This window comes from Amborella trichopoda, chromosome 9, assembly GCF_054954075.1.
Source record: "Amborella trichopoda isolate Santa Cruz 75 chromosome 9, AtrichopodaSantaCruz75HAP2 v2.0, whole genome shotgun sequence".
Taxonomy (NCBI): domain Eukaryota; kingdom Viridiplantae; phylum Streptophyta; class Magnoliopsida; order Amborellales; family Amborellaceae; genus Amborella; species Amborella trichopoda.
In genome coordinates, this window is record NC_142344.1 from 33,906,386 (window position 1) to 33,922,615 (window position 16,230).

Genomic DNA, 16,230 nt, shown 5'->3' on the forward strand with positions numbered 1-16,230 from the left:
ATTTGTGAGTGACATACTCGATCTTGAACTCATCAATAGCATTCTCCACTTTGCCAAATGTCCGTTGAGGACTGGCCACTCCAATAGGTACTTGAGTGCATCAATTTTTGATATGAGCATGACTAAATGAGATAAGACATAATGTCTTAGTTTCTACATGGCCCACACCAGTGTTAAGCAGTGTTTCTCCACATCCATGTATCTTGTCTCATAGTCGATCATGATTTTGCTGATATAGTATATCGTTTGATCTTTTCTATGGTTGTTATATTGTCCTAACATTGCCCTCATGGCCTTGTCTTTCGCTGACATGTATAGAAACATGGGTTTGTCTGGACTAGGAGGAATAAGGATGGGAGGTTTGGTGAGGTACTCCTTGATTTGATCGAATGCTTCTTAGCATTCATTGTCCCATATGAATGGGGTGTCCTTCTTCAGGATTCTATTGATTAGTGCTTATGACATGAAACACCTTATGGCTTGTATGTGACCTTGAAGCCCATGAATTTCTCTGATCTTCGGAGGAAGAGGTATTTCATTGATGGCTCGTATTTTGGACGAGTCCACCTCAATGCCTCTTTGGCTTACTATAAAGCCTAATAATTTGTCGGATTCAACTCCAAAGGCACCTTTTTGTGGATTCAGTTTGAGTTAATGTTTCCGGAGTCTTTCGAAAATGGTTCTCAGTTTGGTGAGATGATCAGACCTGGTCTTCGACTTGACTAGAATGTCATCGACATAGCCTTTCATAATGGTATGCATTAAGTCATGGAAGATACTAGTCATTGCCCGCTGATAAGTTGCTCTTGCGTTTTTTAGACCGAAGGGCATGACTTTGTAACATTAGGTTCCCCATTGCATTATGAATGACGTCTTGGTTTGGTTTTCTTCTACCATGAGGATCTGGTTGTATCCTGAGAAGCCATCCATGAATGACAGCATCTTGTGTCCGGCAGTGTTGTCGACCAAGGCATCTATGTTTGGTAGTGAGAAATTATCCTTTAGGCATGCCTTATTGAGGTCTCGGTAGTCGACACACCCTCGGATTCTCACACTTTTCTTGGGTACGACCACTATGTTAGCCAACCATTCCGAATAATCGATAGAGGTGATGAACCTCACCCTGAGCAGCTTGTCGATCTCTTCCTTAATTTTGAGCTCAAGGTGAGCCTTTTGACGTCGGAGCCTCTGCCTTCCAGGCCTTCCCCTTCGTTGAATACTAGGTGATGTTGCACCAATGTGGGATCAAGCCCTGACATATCATCGTACGACCAGGCAAAGACATCGCGATATTCTTTGAGAAAGGAAACCACATTTTCCCTCTCCTCAAAAGATAAGGAGGTTCCAATCTTGGTTAACCTTGGGTCCTTCTCAGTTCCTAGGTTTACGTCAATCATCTCTTTGATGAGAGCCGTTGGGTCACCATTGAACCTCTTCTTGAATTGCTCAACATGGGAAGTAAGTTGCCCAGATTGAGAGATTTCTTCAGACTCTTGACTCTCTTGATTTTTATCTTGGTCGTCCAATTCATCGTCTTGGGTATTATGCACTGTTATTGGGCTATCTTGAGTGAGTGTTGTTTTTGAAAATTCTTTTTCATTATTATCAGTTTTATCATGTTTTGAATTTTTAATGGTTTTTTAAATGTCGCAAGAGGTATCCCTAATGGGACTTGCGAGAGAAATGTTGGGCACTGAATGCGCAGTGTGGTTAGATGGCCACCCCGCACATTTCCTTTTCTGGCACCGGGACTTGAATTTGCCTGTGGTATGCTTCCAACGATTCTCAAGATAAAGGAATGATCGACCAATTTTGTCCCTGGGTTGGTGTTGGTGGATGAGCACCCTTGGTTGTGTTAGAGCCAACTGTGCACACCTCCTCCAGATCTAGATCAGCAAATAGGTCTTCAACTCCTAGTCCTTGTGTGTGCTGAGATGTGGAAGAGGGACTATCCCCTGTTGCGAATTTGAGGATCACTTTTGGTCATTTTGGAGGACAGGCATCGAGAGGATCAAGGCTTTGAATGCCCCCTGATAAGAAGCACAGAGGGCTTGAAAGCTTTATCCTGCTTTGAAATAGGGTGAGAGTACACCCGAGCCCTCTTCGATCCCCTTGTCTAGTTTTGGCTTCAGGTGATGCAGAAATCGCGTCCTCTATGCTTTGCTTTGGACTTCCCAAACCATAACCAGGATGGAAGCCTTGGGAGAAGAGTATGTGCCAGGCTTCGAGGGACCTGAAACCATATCAATGTTGGCATTGGATAATCTCCTCCATCGATGCCGAAGTTTGCAAAATTTGAGGAATGGGGTCACCGGCCTCTAGGAGTAAAGTGGCACAATCAGCTTGCTCGAAGGAAGCGAGCGGGATTTCCTCGAGCTCGACCCATACTGCTAGCTTTCTACTATGTGTGCTAGGATTAAGAAAAGAATGGTGGTCGACACAAACCTTTGCAACGCCATTTTTGGTTGGAAATTGTAGGCGTTGATGTAGCGTGGAGGCGACCACAAGGTTTTCATGGAGTCAGGGTCTTCCTAACAGCATGTAGAAAGAAGGTTTTATGTCCAAGACATAAAACTTTATCGATTGATGGTGCGGCCAATCTTGAGTGTGAGAGGCAATATGCCTTCAGCCTGCCTCTTGGTCCCATCATATGCAACGATGGTTAACTGACACGGTTTGAAGTCATCTGGGCTTTTGCCTATCTGCTTCACCGTTTTCATAGGGCATATATTCAAGGATGCTCCATTATCAACCAGCACTCTCCTTATCTCATATCCTTTCATGAAAATAGTGATATGAAGAGGTTGGACGTGAAAGCGACTGCCATCGTCCGTGAATATGATTGCCGTTGGTGCTATTAGTTGGTTGATCATCCCTTACAACTCATCCAGTTATGTGTTTCTCGGGATGTGCTAGTGAATTCGCAAGCAACTCCAAGATGGAGATTTGAGCCTGGATCTTCCCGAGATGAGTTGGTAGATCATAGGTAGTTGCGGATCCTTGAGTTCTTTTATTAGGTTCATAATCTGCAACCCCTACTGGTGGTTTAGCTGTTGAAGTGGCTCCCATTCATTCATTAAGAGTATCCGCCATCAATTGGATGGGTTTGAACACTCTACCTCTTCGGGTTAAGGAATCTACTTCACCAGCTTGGAGCTCAATAGGGTCAGCACTAGCGAGAGTAATGGGAGACCTCGGGGTGTTGGCTCCTTGTTTGGAAGATGATCCCCTTTCATCATCTTTGACCATGTCAATCTCAAGGGCATCATCTTCATCATACTGGTCCCACTTAGGAGGATCATCAGAGTTTGGGGACGAAGAGTTCCTCTAAGAAGACTCAAAAGATCTTCTTCAACTTCTTTGAGATGATGATCACAAACAAATATGAATTGGCTGGGATCATCTTCTTCATCGCCATGTTCAATCACGTGAATGATAACATCCTTCTTTGAGTTACACGGAGCTCCCGTTTCTTCGGTCATTGTGACCATATTTTTGGGGAGAGGGTTTGTGAAGATACCCATCTTTTGATTAGGTTCTTCAACAAGTTGATTTCTAGGTCCGACAGTGATGTCGCCCCTATTAATCAACCCTTGAATCAGCTGCTTCAAGTAGAAATAATTTCGGTATCATGGGCATGGTTTCTATGCCACTTGCGCCATCTGTTCTTATCCTTAACCTCAAATGGTGGTTCAGATGGTGGCAGGAGTTGAATCATGTTTTTATTCAAGAGTAACTCCAACACTTTTTTTAACGGGTCTTTGAGAGGAGTGAACTTGTCTTCTCTCCTTCGATTGTTATTTTGAGCGTTAGCTCTAGGCTGACCCATTCGATTTTGATTCCTATTATTGTGTCGCTTCGCTGAACCCTAAGCCGGTCCGTTAACGACAATTTCGTTAACCTGACCGGGAGCTTTCCCCTTGTCATTGCTCTTATTTTTATTTTGGGGAGTCGTGATGGGTTTGTTATCGGGCCTAGTACTAAGGGGTGTACCTCTCGCCCTTTCAAGTTGCACCACCCACTCGATCATGGAGTCGAAAGAGTGGGGGATAAGTCCCTGGCTAAAGAAGGTCCTGTATTCAGGGGCCGCATTTTCTAAGGCCATGGAGATTTTGACTATGTCTGTAAGTGGACATTCGATGACTCGCATCTCTGCCTCACGGATTCGACCGATAAATTCCTCGAAGGATTCTCTTGGGTTTTGTTTGAATGCACTGAGCTCGCTCAGGGAAAGAGATCTTGGCGTCGACCCACTGTAATGAGAGACGAACTGGTTGAACATTTCATCTGGAGTTATGTGTGGTTGAGCGGTCATTATCCTTCAATACCATTTTAAAGCCTCACCGGTCAAAGTTTGTGAAAACCAAGCCTTCAATTGGTTAGGCCTGTCTCACAAGGCTCGGACGGAGAGGAGGTACGTGTTGACGTGAATATCTGGGTCACTCTTCCCATTGAATTTTTTTTTAAACTCTGGGATGACGAACCCAAGGGGAAGGTCTTTCATGCCTCCAAGGGCCTCATGAACATAAGCCTTTGGGGATAGGATTTCATGCATATCCCTCCTTACAAGCATATCTTGTATCACTTTTAAGGTGCCTTCTTGTTGGGTATTCGGCATGAGAGTAGGCCCACTGGTCGATAGGTTTCCAAGTGTAGATTGGTAAGTTGAGTAGATGTGGGATTGTATGGGCCTGAGGTTGATGGGTCGTGGTCACGGGGACAATTTAATACATTTGTGCCTGAGGGGCGTACTGACCCATAGGTGTCGCCACCGGTTGGGGAAACTACACGGTTGGTTGGACCGGATACACAGGAGGGACCGATTGAAGAATCAGTTGACTCGGCTGTGCTATGGGTTGACCTATGCTATTAGGTTGGTTTTAAATCGACCCATGAACTGGGGCATGAACTGTGTAACCTAAGTCAACTAGACTTTTGATGGTAGCCTGGATTCCTATCTCGCCTAAGGGTTAATCTAGATTGATGCGTCAGTTGCGTATAATGTTCAAGATATCATGGGATGTGCTATGGTGGCTCAAGGTTGGGTTAGATCCCCAAGACCTAGATGGTTCTTGATTTTGAGACCATTGAGCCCCAGGGTTATCTTGGTGCAACTTCTAAGCATCATTAGATATAGCATGAACTTATTCCCTCGCACGACTCCTACTTAAGTGGCCTAAGGTCACACGACTCCTACTGTGGCTACGTAAGGCTCCCTGTAGGACAATGCTAGGCCGAACCCCCTGGCTGTTCAATGTTTTTCGGGCGGAGGCAACTTTTCGAACCATATAGAGCTCAGGGTTAGGAGTGGATCCTTAGGACTAGACTTCTAATTGAATATCTGGATGATGGATAATGGATTGGCCCAAGTTCTGGCCGTAATCCCAAGGGATTGCGGCATACTGGTCCCTAGGTTTGGGAAGGTTCAGTTTAGAGTCAGTCGTGGAGTGATCATCATAATCGCCTTGGGTGACTGACATGGTGATCGCCCTTGGCAGGGTTCTAGAATCAGACTTGGGCAAGATCTAGACTCGATGGCCTAGGGTAGACGTAACCTAACTCTAGGGGCCAACCTTGAGTGACAACTAAGCTAAAGTTAGCCTGGAATCTATACTCAATGAGTTTTGGTTTAGACTCTGAACTAGGGTAAGCCTAATACAACCCTAGAGGTAACTCTATGCTTAGACCTATGCTAGAACCTAGACAAAGATCTAGACAAGGTAAGTCCGAGTCTCGGTGCGGGCCAAAAGTGGGTCAAAGTTCGGACTGGGTGCAAACCTGGTCTGGACTTGGACTGAGCTAAGTGCAAGCCTAGGCTTGGACCTAGAGGGTAATGATAATCAGACCGAGTGTGGCCCCGACTAGATCAAAGATGGTTTAGGTACGAACCCTTCGCTTGGACCAAAAAGGGGCCTAGGTTCGAACCTGGGTGTGAACTTGGATCAAATCTGGGCTAGGCTGGGTATAAGCCTGAACTTGGACCCAAAGAGTTTTAATGATCAGGCCATGTATGGACCTGGACTATATCAAAGATGAACTAAGAACGAGCCTTCGACTTCGACCAAGAGGGGCCTAAGTTCGGACCAAGGCGAAACTTGGTTAGAACCTGGGCTAGGATGAGTACAAGTCTGAACTGGACCCAGAGGGTTTAGCTCCGACCAAAAGCAGATTCGGGCTGAAACCCAAGATCAATAAGCAAGAAAGCACACGAAAGCGTTTTACGTAGTATAGTACTATATCTAGGCTTGACTTGAGAGTGGGTTTTTAACTACTGAAATGCGACTAGGCTGATATAAGTCCCTTCATAGGTCCTGGCCTCCTGTTATAGGATTTTGTCAGGTCTTACGCTACGCGGAATTGCATTGAGGCAAAGAATTACGGAGGGGCGCTCACAGTTAAAGTTATGTGAATCCCAACCTCCTCGACTCTCAAAGTTGGGTTCCCCTCACCCCGTTAACGAAGATTTTGGGGTTTTCGAAAAATTTGTTTTCTGGTTTTTCGAGATTCCTGGTCGGTGTGTGCTAGAGTGTGTAAAGAAGCATACAAATGAAGATAAAGTCAAGCACACAAGCACACAATAAGAAAGAAAACAAGTGAGCGCTCGGCGCCTATCGCACCTAGCGATGCATGCTTCGAGGCGAAACTCGCTCAAGGCACAATATAGGTGGAGGGGTGAGGAACCCCTAAGAATGTATGGTCAAAGCAGTGAAACCAGGCACAATTCGTGCAAAGTCGAGTGTGACCCAAGTCGAGGATGACTCGAACGGGACACGGTTCTGGGAAGGTGCAAGCAACCCTCAATCAGTTTTTCGTTTCGTATTTTTTATATTTTTTTCTTTTAAATTTTTTTATTTTAAATTTTATGAAAAACAACTAAACTAAGCATGATGAAATCAGGGAAAACAGGAATTAACTAACTAGAATGAAATCAAAAAGTCAAGAATAGAGCAGACCTACCTGAAGCAAAATATGTTTTTGGTATTTTTAAAATTTTTATTTTAAGATGAAATTTTTTTGAGCAGTCACAAGAAAGGCCCTAGAATAGATCTGAAAAGTTTCAAAGGAATATAAAATGTTTTGGTTTAGGCAACAAAAAGCGTGTCGCCTGAGCGGCAGTAGTAGTGTTGCCTATGTAAGCTAGTGTGTTGCCCAGAAAAAATAGCTTTTTAACTTGTTTTATATATTTTTATTATATATCTTGATGAAATAATTGCAATGTCAACTTGGAGAAACAGAAAAAATAATTTTTTTGATGAAAGTAAATTAATATAGAGTGAAGAGAGAAAGACACAAATAGGATTGAAAAATATTTTTTTGTATTTTTTAAAAATTTTAATTTGACCAAAATTATTTTCCAAAGTTGAAAGAAATCCTCTGGAACACTAGTGCAAATTATCAGGAGAATATAAATTGTTTTGGTTTGGGCGACTCAAAGCGTGTCGCCCGGGCGGCACTACTAGTGTCGCCCAAAAAACGTATTTTTTTTATATTTTTTATTGTATATATTGGTAAAATAATATTAATATAAACTTGGAGAAATAGAAAATAAAATTTATTTTATGAAAATAAATTTAAATAAAACAACAGAAGGGAACTGCAAATCTAATAGAAGAATATTTGTTTTTGTATTTTTAAATATTTTATTTTGACCTGAAACCTTGAGAAACGTCACAAAATAGTACCTAGAACATTCCTACAAATTTTCAAAAGATTATGAGATTTTCGAAATTTTGATGCTCTGATCACGCTCGATTTGCCCCTATGGTGGGTGCCAAACTATTTACAGCGCAAAATTGAAACGAATTGCGGATGAAGATCACTCCGATATGACAATTTAAACTGATAAATGAAATTAAAATCAATGGTCGAGAATGTGAGAACAATCGAATTCAGATCTGAGGCCAGATCTGCCCAGAAAATGAGCAGATCTGCTCTCAGATTTGTGGCAAAGCCAGCTCGATCAAAAGCATTTAAAATATGATTTTAAATCAAAATAACTAAATTCAGATCAAAATTAAGTGAAGAAAACAAAAGAAATAATACTAAAAGGAGAAGAAATGTTATCGGATCGGGCCGGATGTCCCTGGCTTCTCGAGCCTTTAGGGCTCGCCCGTATCAAAACCGGTTCCTCTTTTCCCTTCTGCAGTAACTCTCTGGGATGGTTGTACCCTAACTTCAGATCTAGGGTAAGTTTAGGTTTGAGGTGTAGAGCATGGTAAAGGTTCTCTCTGTATCTCTCTGGTTTTTCTTTTCAGCCTAAAGTTTCTAAAGTCTATCTGGTTTCTCAAAGTCTTCTAGAGTTTTTGTTCCAACCCACCTCAAATGATCCCAACATGGTTTTTATCAACGAGGGATTTTTTGGGGCAGAGTTATCCCTGTAACCAACCAATCCCTAGTCAAACTAATTTAAATTTTAAAAAGTTAGAATTTTGGGAGGTGCGGATTTGAGTGGCACGCTCTGTGTCGCCCAAGGCTGGGCGGCACGAGTCTTGTCGCTTGGGCGGCACGCTTCGTGTTGCTTGGGCGTCACGCTTCGTGTCGTACAGACCAATTTTTTTCAAAATTGAGAATTTTTACTTTTGGCGTGTCCCTCAGCCTCTTGTGAAGCTCTCGGAGAAAATTTGGGTCAAAATAGATTTTTTTACTATTTTTAAGATTTGTTTTAGTAAAACAAGGTATTTACAAAAATCTAGGTCAAAACAGGGTTTCTGCAAGGTTCTGGGTAGGCAAACTGGTTCCGGATCACAAGGTAGACGATGTGAACTATGGATTTGGGTTTACTAGGTTAAGTGTGGTCCTAAGGGTTCAGAAAACTATAGAATTTGCTAGATTTGAAATGCGGTGTCTACACCTATCCCTCGAAGGACAGGAGTGCCAATGAAGGGCAACTGTAGACACCCCATTTTACAACAAGCAAATTAAATAACTTTCCTAACCTCAGACAACCTTTAGAATACTACTATTCCATAAAATCCTGAACCCTAGAACACTATAGTCCATGGTCAAGATCTTGTGATTCAATATCCTGACAACTCACTTATTTTGGAAATAATTCAAGGAAAAATAGCAAAACATTGTATTTTGATCTGATTTTTTGTATGCAATCACTAAAGAGCATTTAAAACACATCGGAAGTAGAAAATTCTAATTTGGGTCTAAGATGCAAATAGGTCAGATGGTGCATCTTCAGTGGCAACCCTATAACCCCCAGATGGTGCATCTTCAGGTCTTGCACCATTTTCTTGAAATCAACCTGTTCGAAAACCCCAATCTCCTCTTGTGGTTGTGCTAACCCTACTCATGGGCTGTTGGTTTTCAATCGTCAAAGCACGTTGATAGGCTTTTGAAACAGCCTATAAAGGGTGTAGGCTTAGGATGTCCTGAATTGATTGGCATAGTCCGGCTTTGTGTCGGTCAATCGGTTGCTCTTAAGTCTCAAACAAGTTATTTCCGTACAACTAGTTGATGGAAGTCCCTAGTATAATAATCAACGAATCGCCATGCTTGTCGAAGGGTATGAAGTTGTTGAAACATTATCTAGGTGTAGTTAAATGGCAAGATCTACTCCTTTAACGTTTTTTTCATCTTTTTCCAATCAAAGATTTTTTACTTTTTATGTCTTTCTCGAACCTTTTTTGAATTCTTCCTACCAAGCTGATGCACGACCCTTAAGCTTAATGGCCACGAGTTTAACTTTCCAATCATTCGGCACATCCTTGTATTCGAAGATGCACTCTATAGTATCATCAAACCAATCGATAAAGTCTTATGCCTGCAATCCTCCTGCAAACTCTGGTAGATTGACTTTAATACCTAAATCTCAACATTTGCTCTCCACTTATTCGCAATTGAAAAGATGCAACACGCAGGTCCTCTATCAACGGCGACACGGTGGTGCTTTAGCATAAATCACTTTATTTTTCCATTTGTGAATAGGAATTCTAAGATCACACGGTGGTGCTTTAGCATAAATCACTTTATTTTTCCATTTGTGAATTGGAATTCTAAGATCACACCCCTTTTTGGTGCTTTTGACCTACAAAGTTCGTTTTGGACCAGCTTCTTCTCCCTTTGCTCCTAAAGCAAGAGAAAAACAAACGAGGTGAATATATATATATATATATATATATATATATATATATATATAAAAGGAAAAGTGGGTCAGACAAAAGCACACAAGCCCCTCAAGTTTCTTTTCTACTTTCTCACGCCGCTAGTCGGTCCATTAGAGAGGAGGAAAAAACATTAAATTTTCAGTGGGACCTCCAATTATCGGCTTTCCCATCGAACCAAAGCCCTGGTGTCGGCCATTAGCAAAGCCCAACTAAATAATTTTTTTGTATATTTTTTTAAGAAAAGAGTTTATATAGAACTGGCTCTAAACAATCAAATTATAGTGCACTTTAAAAAAATTCTTTAAAAGAAGGTTTTTTACGGTCAAATATCTACAAATTGATCATCTCAACATCAAGATGCATGAACATCAAAAAAAAATAGATTTCAAGTTTTAGAAATAGTGTATATTGTAATGCATTTTTGGACCGTCAATTTTCAAGATTTTCAAGTTTTCATAGATCTTCTCTATCTACACTTTTTTTTATGCTTAAAATTTTCTAGTTAGAGATGAAATATTTTAAGGCCATCAAAAAGATTTCCAATACTGAAACCACATTTTACTACACTATCTGAAGGTGTGCTTTACTTTGATTGTTTAGAGCCTCAGCTCTATACAAACCGTACCCTATTTTCCATGAAAGTGATATTCTCCAACACTCCCTCTCCATCACCGTCAATCTTTGGAATAGATGGTATGATCCATCACCGTCAATCTTTGTAATAGATGACAAATAAGCCAGCATCCGTTGACGTTTTCCCAGAATTTTACGCATATTTGATCCATGGGAGTATGAGTTCTTGATAATCCTTACAGCCATTTTAACACTTTTCCATTTATTAATTCAGGTGAGCCCAAGCACCCCAAACCAGACAACCTCATGGAAAGTTGAACATTTTCCGGGATGGGCAACTGCGTATGGCGAGGGTTCACAGGGGACTGCCAAGCCATAAAGGTGGTAACAGCCAGTGGCGGAATAATGGAACTGTACGGTCCCATCACCGCCGAGTGCATCACAAATGAGTTCCCCGGCCATGCCCTGTTTCGCCGACACATCCTCTGCCAACCTCTCCTTCACAGTGAGGAGCTCATTGGAGGAGAACTTTACTACCTCCTTCCCCTCGATCGCCAGAATGGTGGAGCCTCCAGAGCAGAGAATCCTGCAGACGGTGACGTGCCTTCGGAAAACGTTTCTGGCGCACCATATAGGATGTCTTTCGATAGCCATGGATTGGATATGCTACCAAGGGTGTCAAGTCATGTGCTGAGTAGGTGGAGAAGGCCAGGGATGGAGGTGTTTCCGGTTTCTCAGACCACCGGAATATGGAAGGTCCGACTCGTTATCAGTCCCGAGCAATTGTCGGAGATCTTATCCGAGGAGTCGCACACTGAGGCACTGATTGAGAGTGTGAGGACGGTGGCAAAGTGCGGGAGTGGGTTCCCTTCTGCTGCGAATTCCGACCAGTGGAGTCTGTCCAGCAGCTGGAAGCAGGCGTCGGCCGAGAATTTAGTTGAGCGTGGAAGTTTGTAGGGTTTTATCGTGTAAATCTTCAAATTTAATGCGTAGAATGCTTCTTCTTTCCCATATATTCAAAGAAGGTTTTGTTTGTCGTATCATCTTCATCATTTTAGCTTTTTTTCCGGTTAGATAAAAATAGTTTACACGAGAAATTATGTCAGCTCCAGTAAATGTTTCGCGAGCTGAACGATCTATCATGGTTAAGCTACACAGTGGAAAAGAACTAGCAGATTTTCCACGTATGGTGCATACAAGTGTTCGGAAACTTGACTCGGCCTGGGTACTCGGCCTTTTGGGCGAGCCGAGTGACTGGACTGTCTGGATATGCATGGCCTAAAAAATTAAACAAGAAAAGAAAATATTTCAAATAAACTAACCAAACATCATTTGATTGTATTTAGAGTTAATAGAAATTATTAGTATGTGAAAAAAGAAAAAAAAAAACATAAAATATTGACTATTGCCAATTTTATTTAATATTTCATAAAAAATTAAAAATATAAAATATCCCAAATTATCCTAAAACCTATCACAATCATGTAAAAATATTTCTAAGCAATATATTGTTTATTTCTATTCTTTTTACTAGACTTTAAACTTTTTTTTTTTTTTTTTTTTTTGTTGGGGAGTTGAAAACCGCCCCAAACTCACCTTGCGACTAGGGTGAGCCTGACTGACTCGGACAAGCGTGGTACATAACATACTACTCGATATATTGTTATTATTCACACCATATCAATTCTCTTCCGAAATCCTAAAATAGTATAACCTGAACCAGTTGTTGGCCACGCCACTAATCCTATCGGCCACTTTTGTAAAAGAATGATTTCCATGTACCATACTTAAAGTTCGCCAAAAGATATTCTGCTCCCTCAGGAGCATAATGTTGATTTATTCCCTTGGGTAAAACCCAGATACAATAAATTGTAGAACTCAAAAATTGGGGATGAACCACTTCAATCCATATATTGACCCTAGAAAAAACATTTCTCTTGTACCCTCTAGGCATTTGAAAAAATAATGTTTAGAGATTAATATACGATCATTCAAATTTTAGATGGCGAGATCTAAATGTTAGAAAACTCAACTTTCAAAATTTTCTTTTACAAACAATAATTTTGCAATTTTTAAATAATTTCCAAAATTTCAGATTGAAAAAATCCAACAAGATCTCTGACCGAGAAAGTACGAGTAAACTATGCTCCAGGAAGCATAATTTATGTCCTTTAATATTGCATGCAGCAACTAAGTATAACCGCATAAAGACCACCGCAAATTTTGGAACTTTGGATTTTGTTGGAGAAAATACAAATTCGGTCAAGACATTCAGAACTTTAACGTAAATGATACCAGAAAAAAAGATAAAAGGAATTTACACAAATAATTCGGGATGAGTAGGAAAATTATGGATTAGTAATAAACCTAAAAAGAGGCCAGTATTTTCCACAACAATAAAAGCTTCAATACCCGAAACTAAGAGGGGGACTAAAGAAATAAGCCCGTAATACATGCCCCAAGAATGTGTACTCCATGAATAAGGTTAAAGAAGAGCAAGGATGTGTGTGCCATATACTAAATTTTCACGCCTAGACTGTGGAAATGTCTAGTGTACGGTAACACTGTTAAGAAGGTCAAAGATGCCTCCAATCCACATTCGAAGAGGATCCATAATGGGGCACAAAATTATGGACGCTAATTGATGGCCCCTTGGAGTTAATGATCCATCGATTTTTTACCCAAGATTTCTACTTTTTCATAATTAGCACTCATGATGACATAGATGAAGTCCTCCGAATATCTAATTCAAATCACAATTTTAAAAGGTTTAGGTCTTAAGTTTGGAAAACTATGGCGAATTGATCACAAATTTTTTGGAAAGGTCAGACCCAATGTTTGAAAAAATGAATCGGAGACTCAAAACGCCTTTTTCGAAAATCGATTCGGATCAGTGAATTGACTGGATCGACTTAATGTGGCATAAAAAAAACATATTAAAAAATCACTACAATTTTATACAAATCTTCTTTCTTATGCTTTTTAAATTGGATAGTAGAGTATTAGTATTTTAATGAAAATATAAATACTGATAACTTGTTTCATGTCCAAATTTTTGTTGACTACTACATTTATTTCATAATCAAAATGAAGTTTAAAATACAACTCATTGCAATAAATTGATATTTTTTAATGATTTTTTATATATTTTTATAATCTCCATTACTGCTAATGCTTATAAATGTAGGGAATCTTGCGTACTTATTTCTTATTTTTCTCTTTTCCTAAAAATTATTTTATTGAATTTCTTATTTCTATCCATATTTTTTTTATAATGAGATTGCATAAGTCTAAGGAACAAAGCCTTTCAGCACTTTTTTCTCCTTTTTTTTTATGGAACTCCTTTGTTATGTTATTTTAATTTTCTAAATTTTTTTTTACTCCGTTTTAACTTGATCATTTCTTTTTGTAAAGTACTTGGTTAAAGTGAAGCATAATATGAGAGTTGTTTTCTCTTTCGATTGGTTCAGGGGAGAGAGATAAAACTGGATCTGAGAGACTGAAAGAGAATAGAATTGGAGAGAGCAAGATTTGAAAGGGGCTGTGAGAAATATTGCACTAAAATTAATAAAAGAAACAACTTGGAGACAACAAGGGGAGGCAGGGAATGATGATAAATATTTGTATAGAGAAGAATAAATATCTTCCTATTGCTTTACACGGTCTTTTATAAGTTACAAATACAATATTCCAATATTTGTGGAATTTGTAGAGATAAGAAGTCATGCCAATATTTGTGGGATTTGTGGAGATAATAAACTATAAAAGATATAACCTACAACGAATATACACGGTTTAGTCAAACCATGTGTTTAGCTAAGAACAAATCTTCCAATACTCCCCCTCAAGCTGAAGCATGAATAGAGATAATCCCCAACTTTCCAACAGGATTATTGAATCATTCCCGACCGAGGGATTTTGTAAAAATATCTACCAATTGATTGGAAGTGTGGATATATACATTCCGAAGTAGTCAAGAGGTGATCTTGTCACGAACAAGATGACAATCTAGTTTTTACATGCTTTGTTGTTTCGTGGAAAACTGGATTGGCGGCAATGTGTGGAGCAACTTTGTTATCGCAAAACATCGTGGTGGCTGTAAGTGAGAAATTCCAAGATCGTTGAGCAAATATTTTAGCTAACTTAGCTCACATCTTTGAAGTGCCATAGAGCGACATTCTGTTTCAATAGAAGATCAAGAAATTGTGTTTTCTTTCTTGGTCTTCTAAGAAATTGGGCTATCACCAAGCAGAGTACAATAACTACTGGTAGATCACCGAGTCATCAGGCAGCTAGCCCAATCGAAATCACAATATCTTGTCACCTAAAGTTTATTGAAGGAAGAAGATAATAGAATGCCAGATATCAAAGTAATCATAAGGTTGCATCAAGATGAGGTTTTCGCGGGCTTTGCATAAACTGACTAAGGATATGGACACTGAAAACAATGTACGAGAGAGTAATAGTCAAATATATCAGTTTTCCAATGAGCCTCCTATAAGAAGAGTCTTCAAGAAGCTCTCCATCAGTAGAATTTAGCTTTAGGTTCTTGTCCCATGGGAAACTCTGAAGGCCTTTTTCCAAGTATGCCCATGTCCTAGAGTATATCTAATGTATACTTCCGCTAGCATAGGGAAAGACCTTTACTAGACTTGGTCACTTCTATTCCAAAAAATTATTTGAGTGGACCCAAGTCTTTGATCTGAAATCGAGACCGAAGAAAGCATCTGATATAGCAATTGGGTGGGATCGTTCCCAGTAATCAGTATATCATCAATATATATAAGGACATGAATGCATTTTCCACCATATTGTTTGTTAAACAAAGAGTCATCAACTTTAGACTGACGAAAATCTGCATCTTGAAGAGCTTGAGAGAGTTTAGAGAACCAATTTAAGGATGCTTGTTTGAGTCCATATAAGGACTTTGGTTGCTTGGAAACTCTGTTCTTCCTGTGTTTGGCAATCCAGGAGGAATTTGCATGTAAACTCATGCCTGCGAATCTTCATGAATGAAGGCAGTATTCATGTCCAATTGGTGTACAGACCAGTGTTGTATGGCTGCTATAGCTAAGAGACATCGCACGGTGACTAACTTAGCCACATGTATGAGTGTTTCGTGATAATCTAGACCCTCAATCTGGGTATAACCTTTGGCTACAAGCCTTGCCTTGTAGCATTCAATAGATCCATAGAGATGAACTTAATTTTACAAACCCATTTGCAGCCAATCAAATTCTTGCTAGGGGGAAACTTGGTCATAGTCCAAGTATGACTTTCCTTGAGTGTCGGTATCTCAGTAGACATTGCATCTCACCAATCAAGTGATTTCACAGCATTTTTAAAAGATGTGGGGTGTAGTGGTTGAAGATAAAGCTCTAAGATATGCACGGTAAGATGGAGACATATGATCATAAGATAAAAAACTAGTGAGTAGATGAACAATACCAAGTAAAACGAAAGTATGTGGTTGTGTAATAGTTGGAGCAGCAGCTGTGGAACAATGATATTGTTGCTGATATGGTGGGGGATGGGTATGTCT

At 40.1% G+C, this 16,230-nt stretch overlaps 1 protein-coding gene across 1 annotated transcript; it reads left to right on the plus strand.

The window, feature by feature from the left end:
• The first annotated feature begins 10,810 nt into the window (after positions 1 to 10,810).
• On the plus strand, positions 10,811 to 11,726 carry LOC18426529 (uncharacterized). The gene has a single exon (XM_006833173.4). It carries the CDS (start codon positions 11,019 to 11,021, stop codon positions 11,643 to 11,645), a length of 627 nt encoding a protein of 208 aa, XP_006833236.2. The 5' UTR covers positions 10,811 to 11,018; the 3' UTR covers positions 11,646 to 11,726.
• The last annotated feature ends 4,504 nt before the right edge of the window (positions 11,727 to 16,230 follow it).

Bases quoted from the DNA above. Each gene is read 5' to 3' on its own strand.
- LOC18426529 (XM_006833173.4), top strand. From the start codon at position 11,019: ATGGGCAACTGCGTATGGCGAGGGTTCACAGGGGACTGCCAAGCCATA.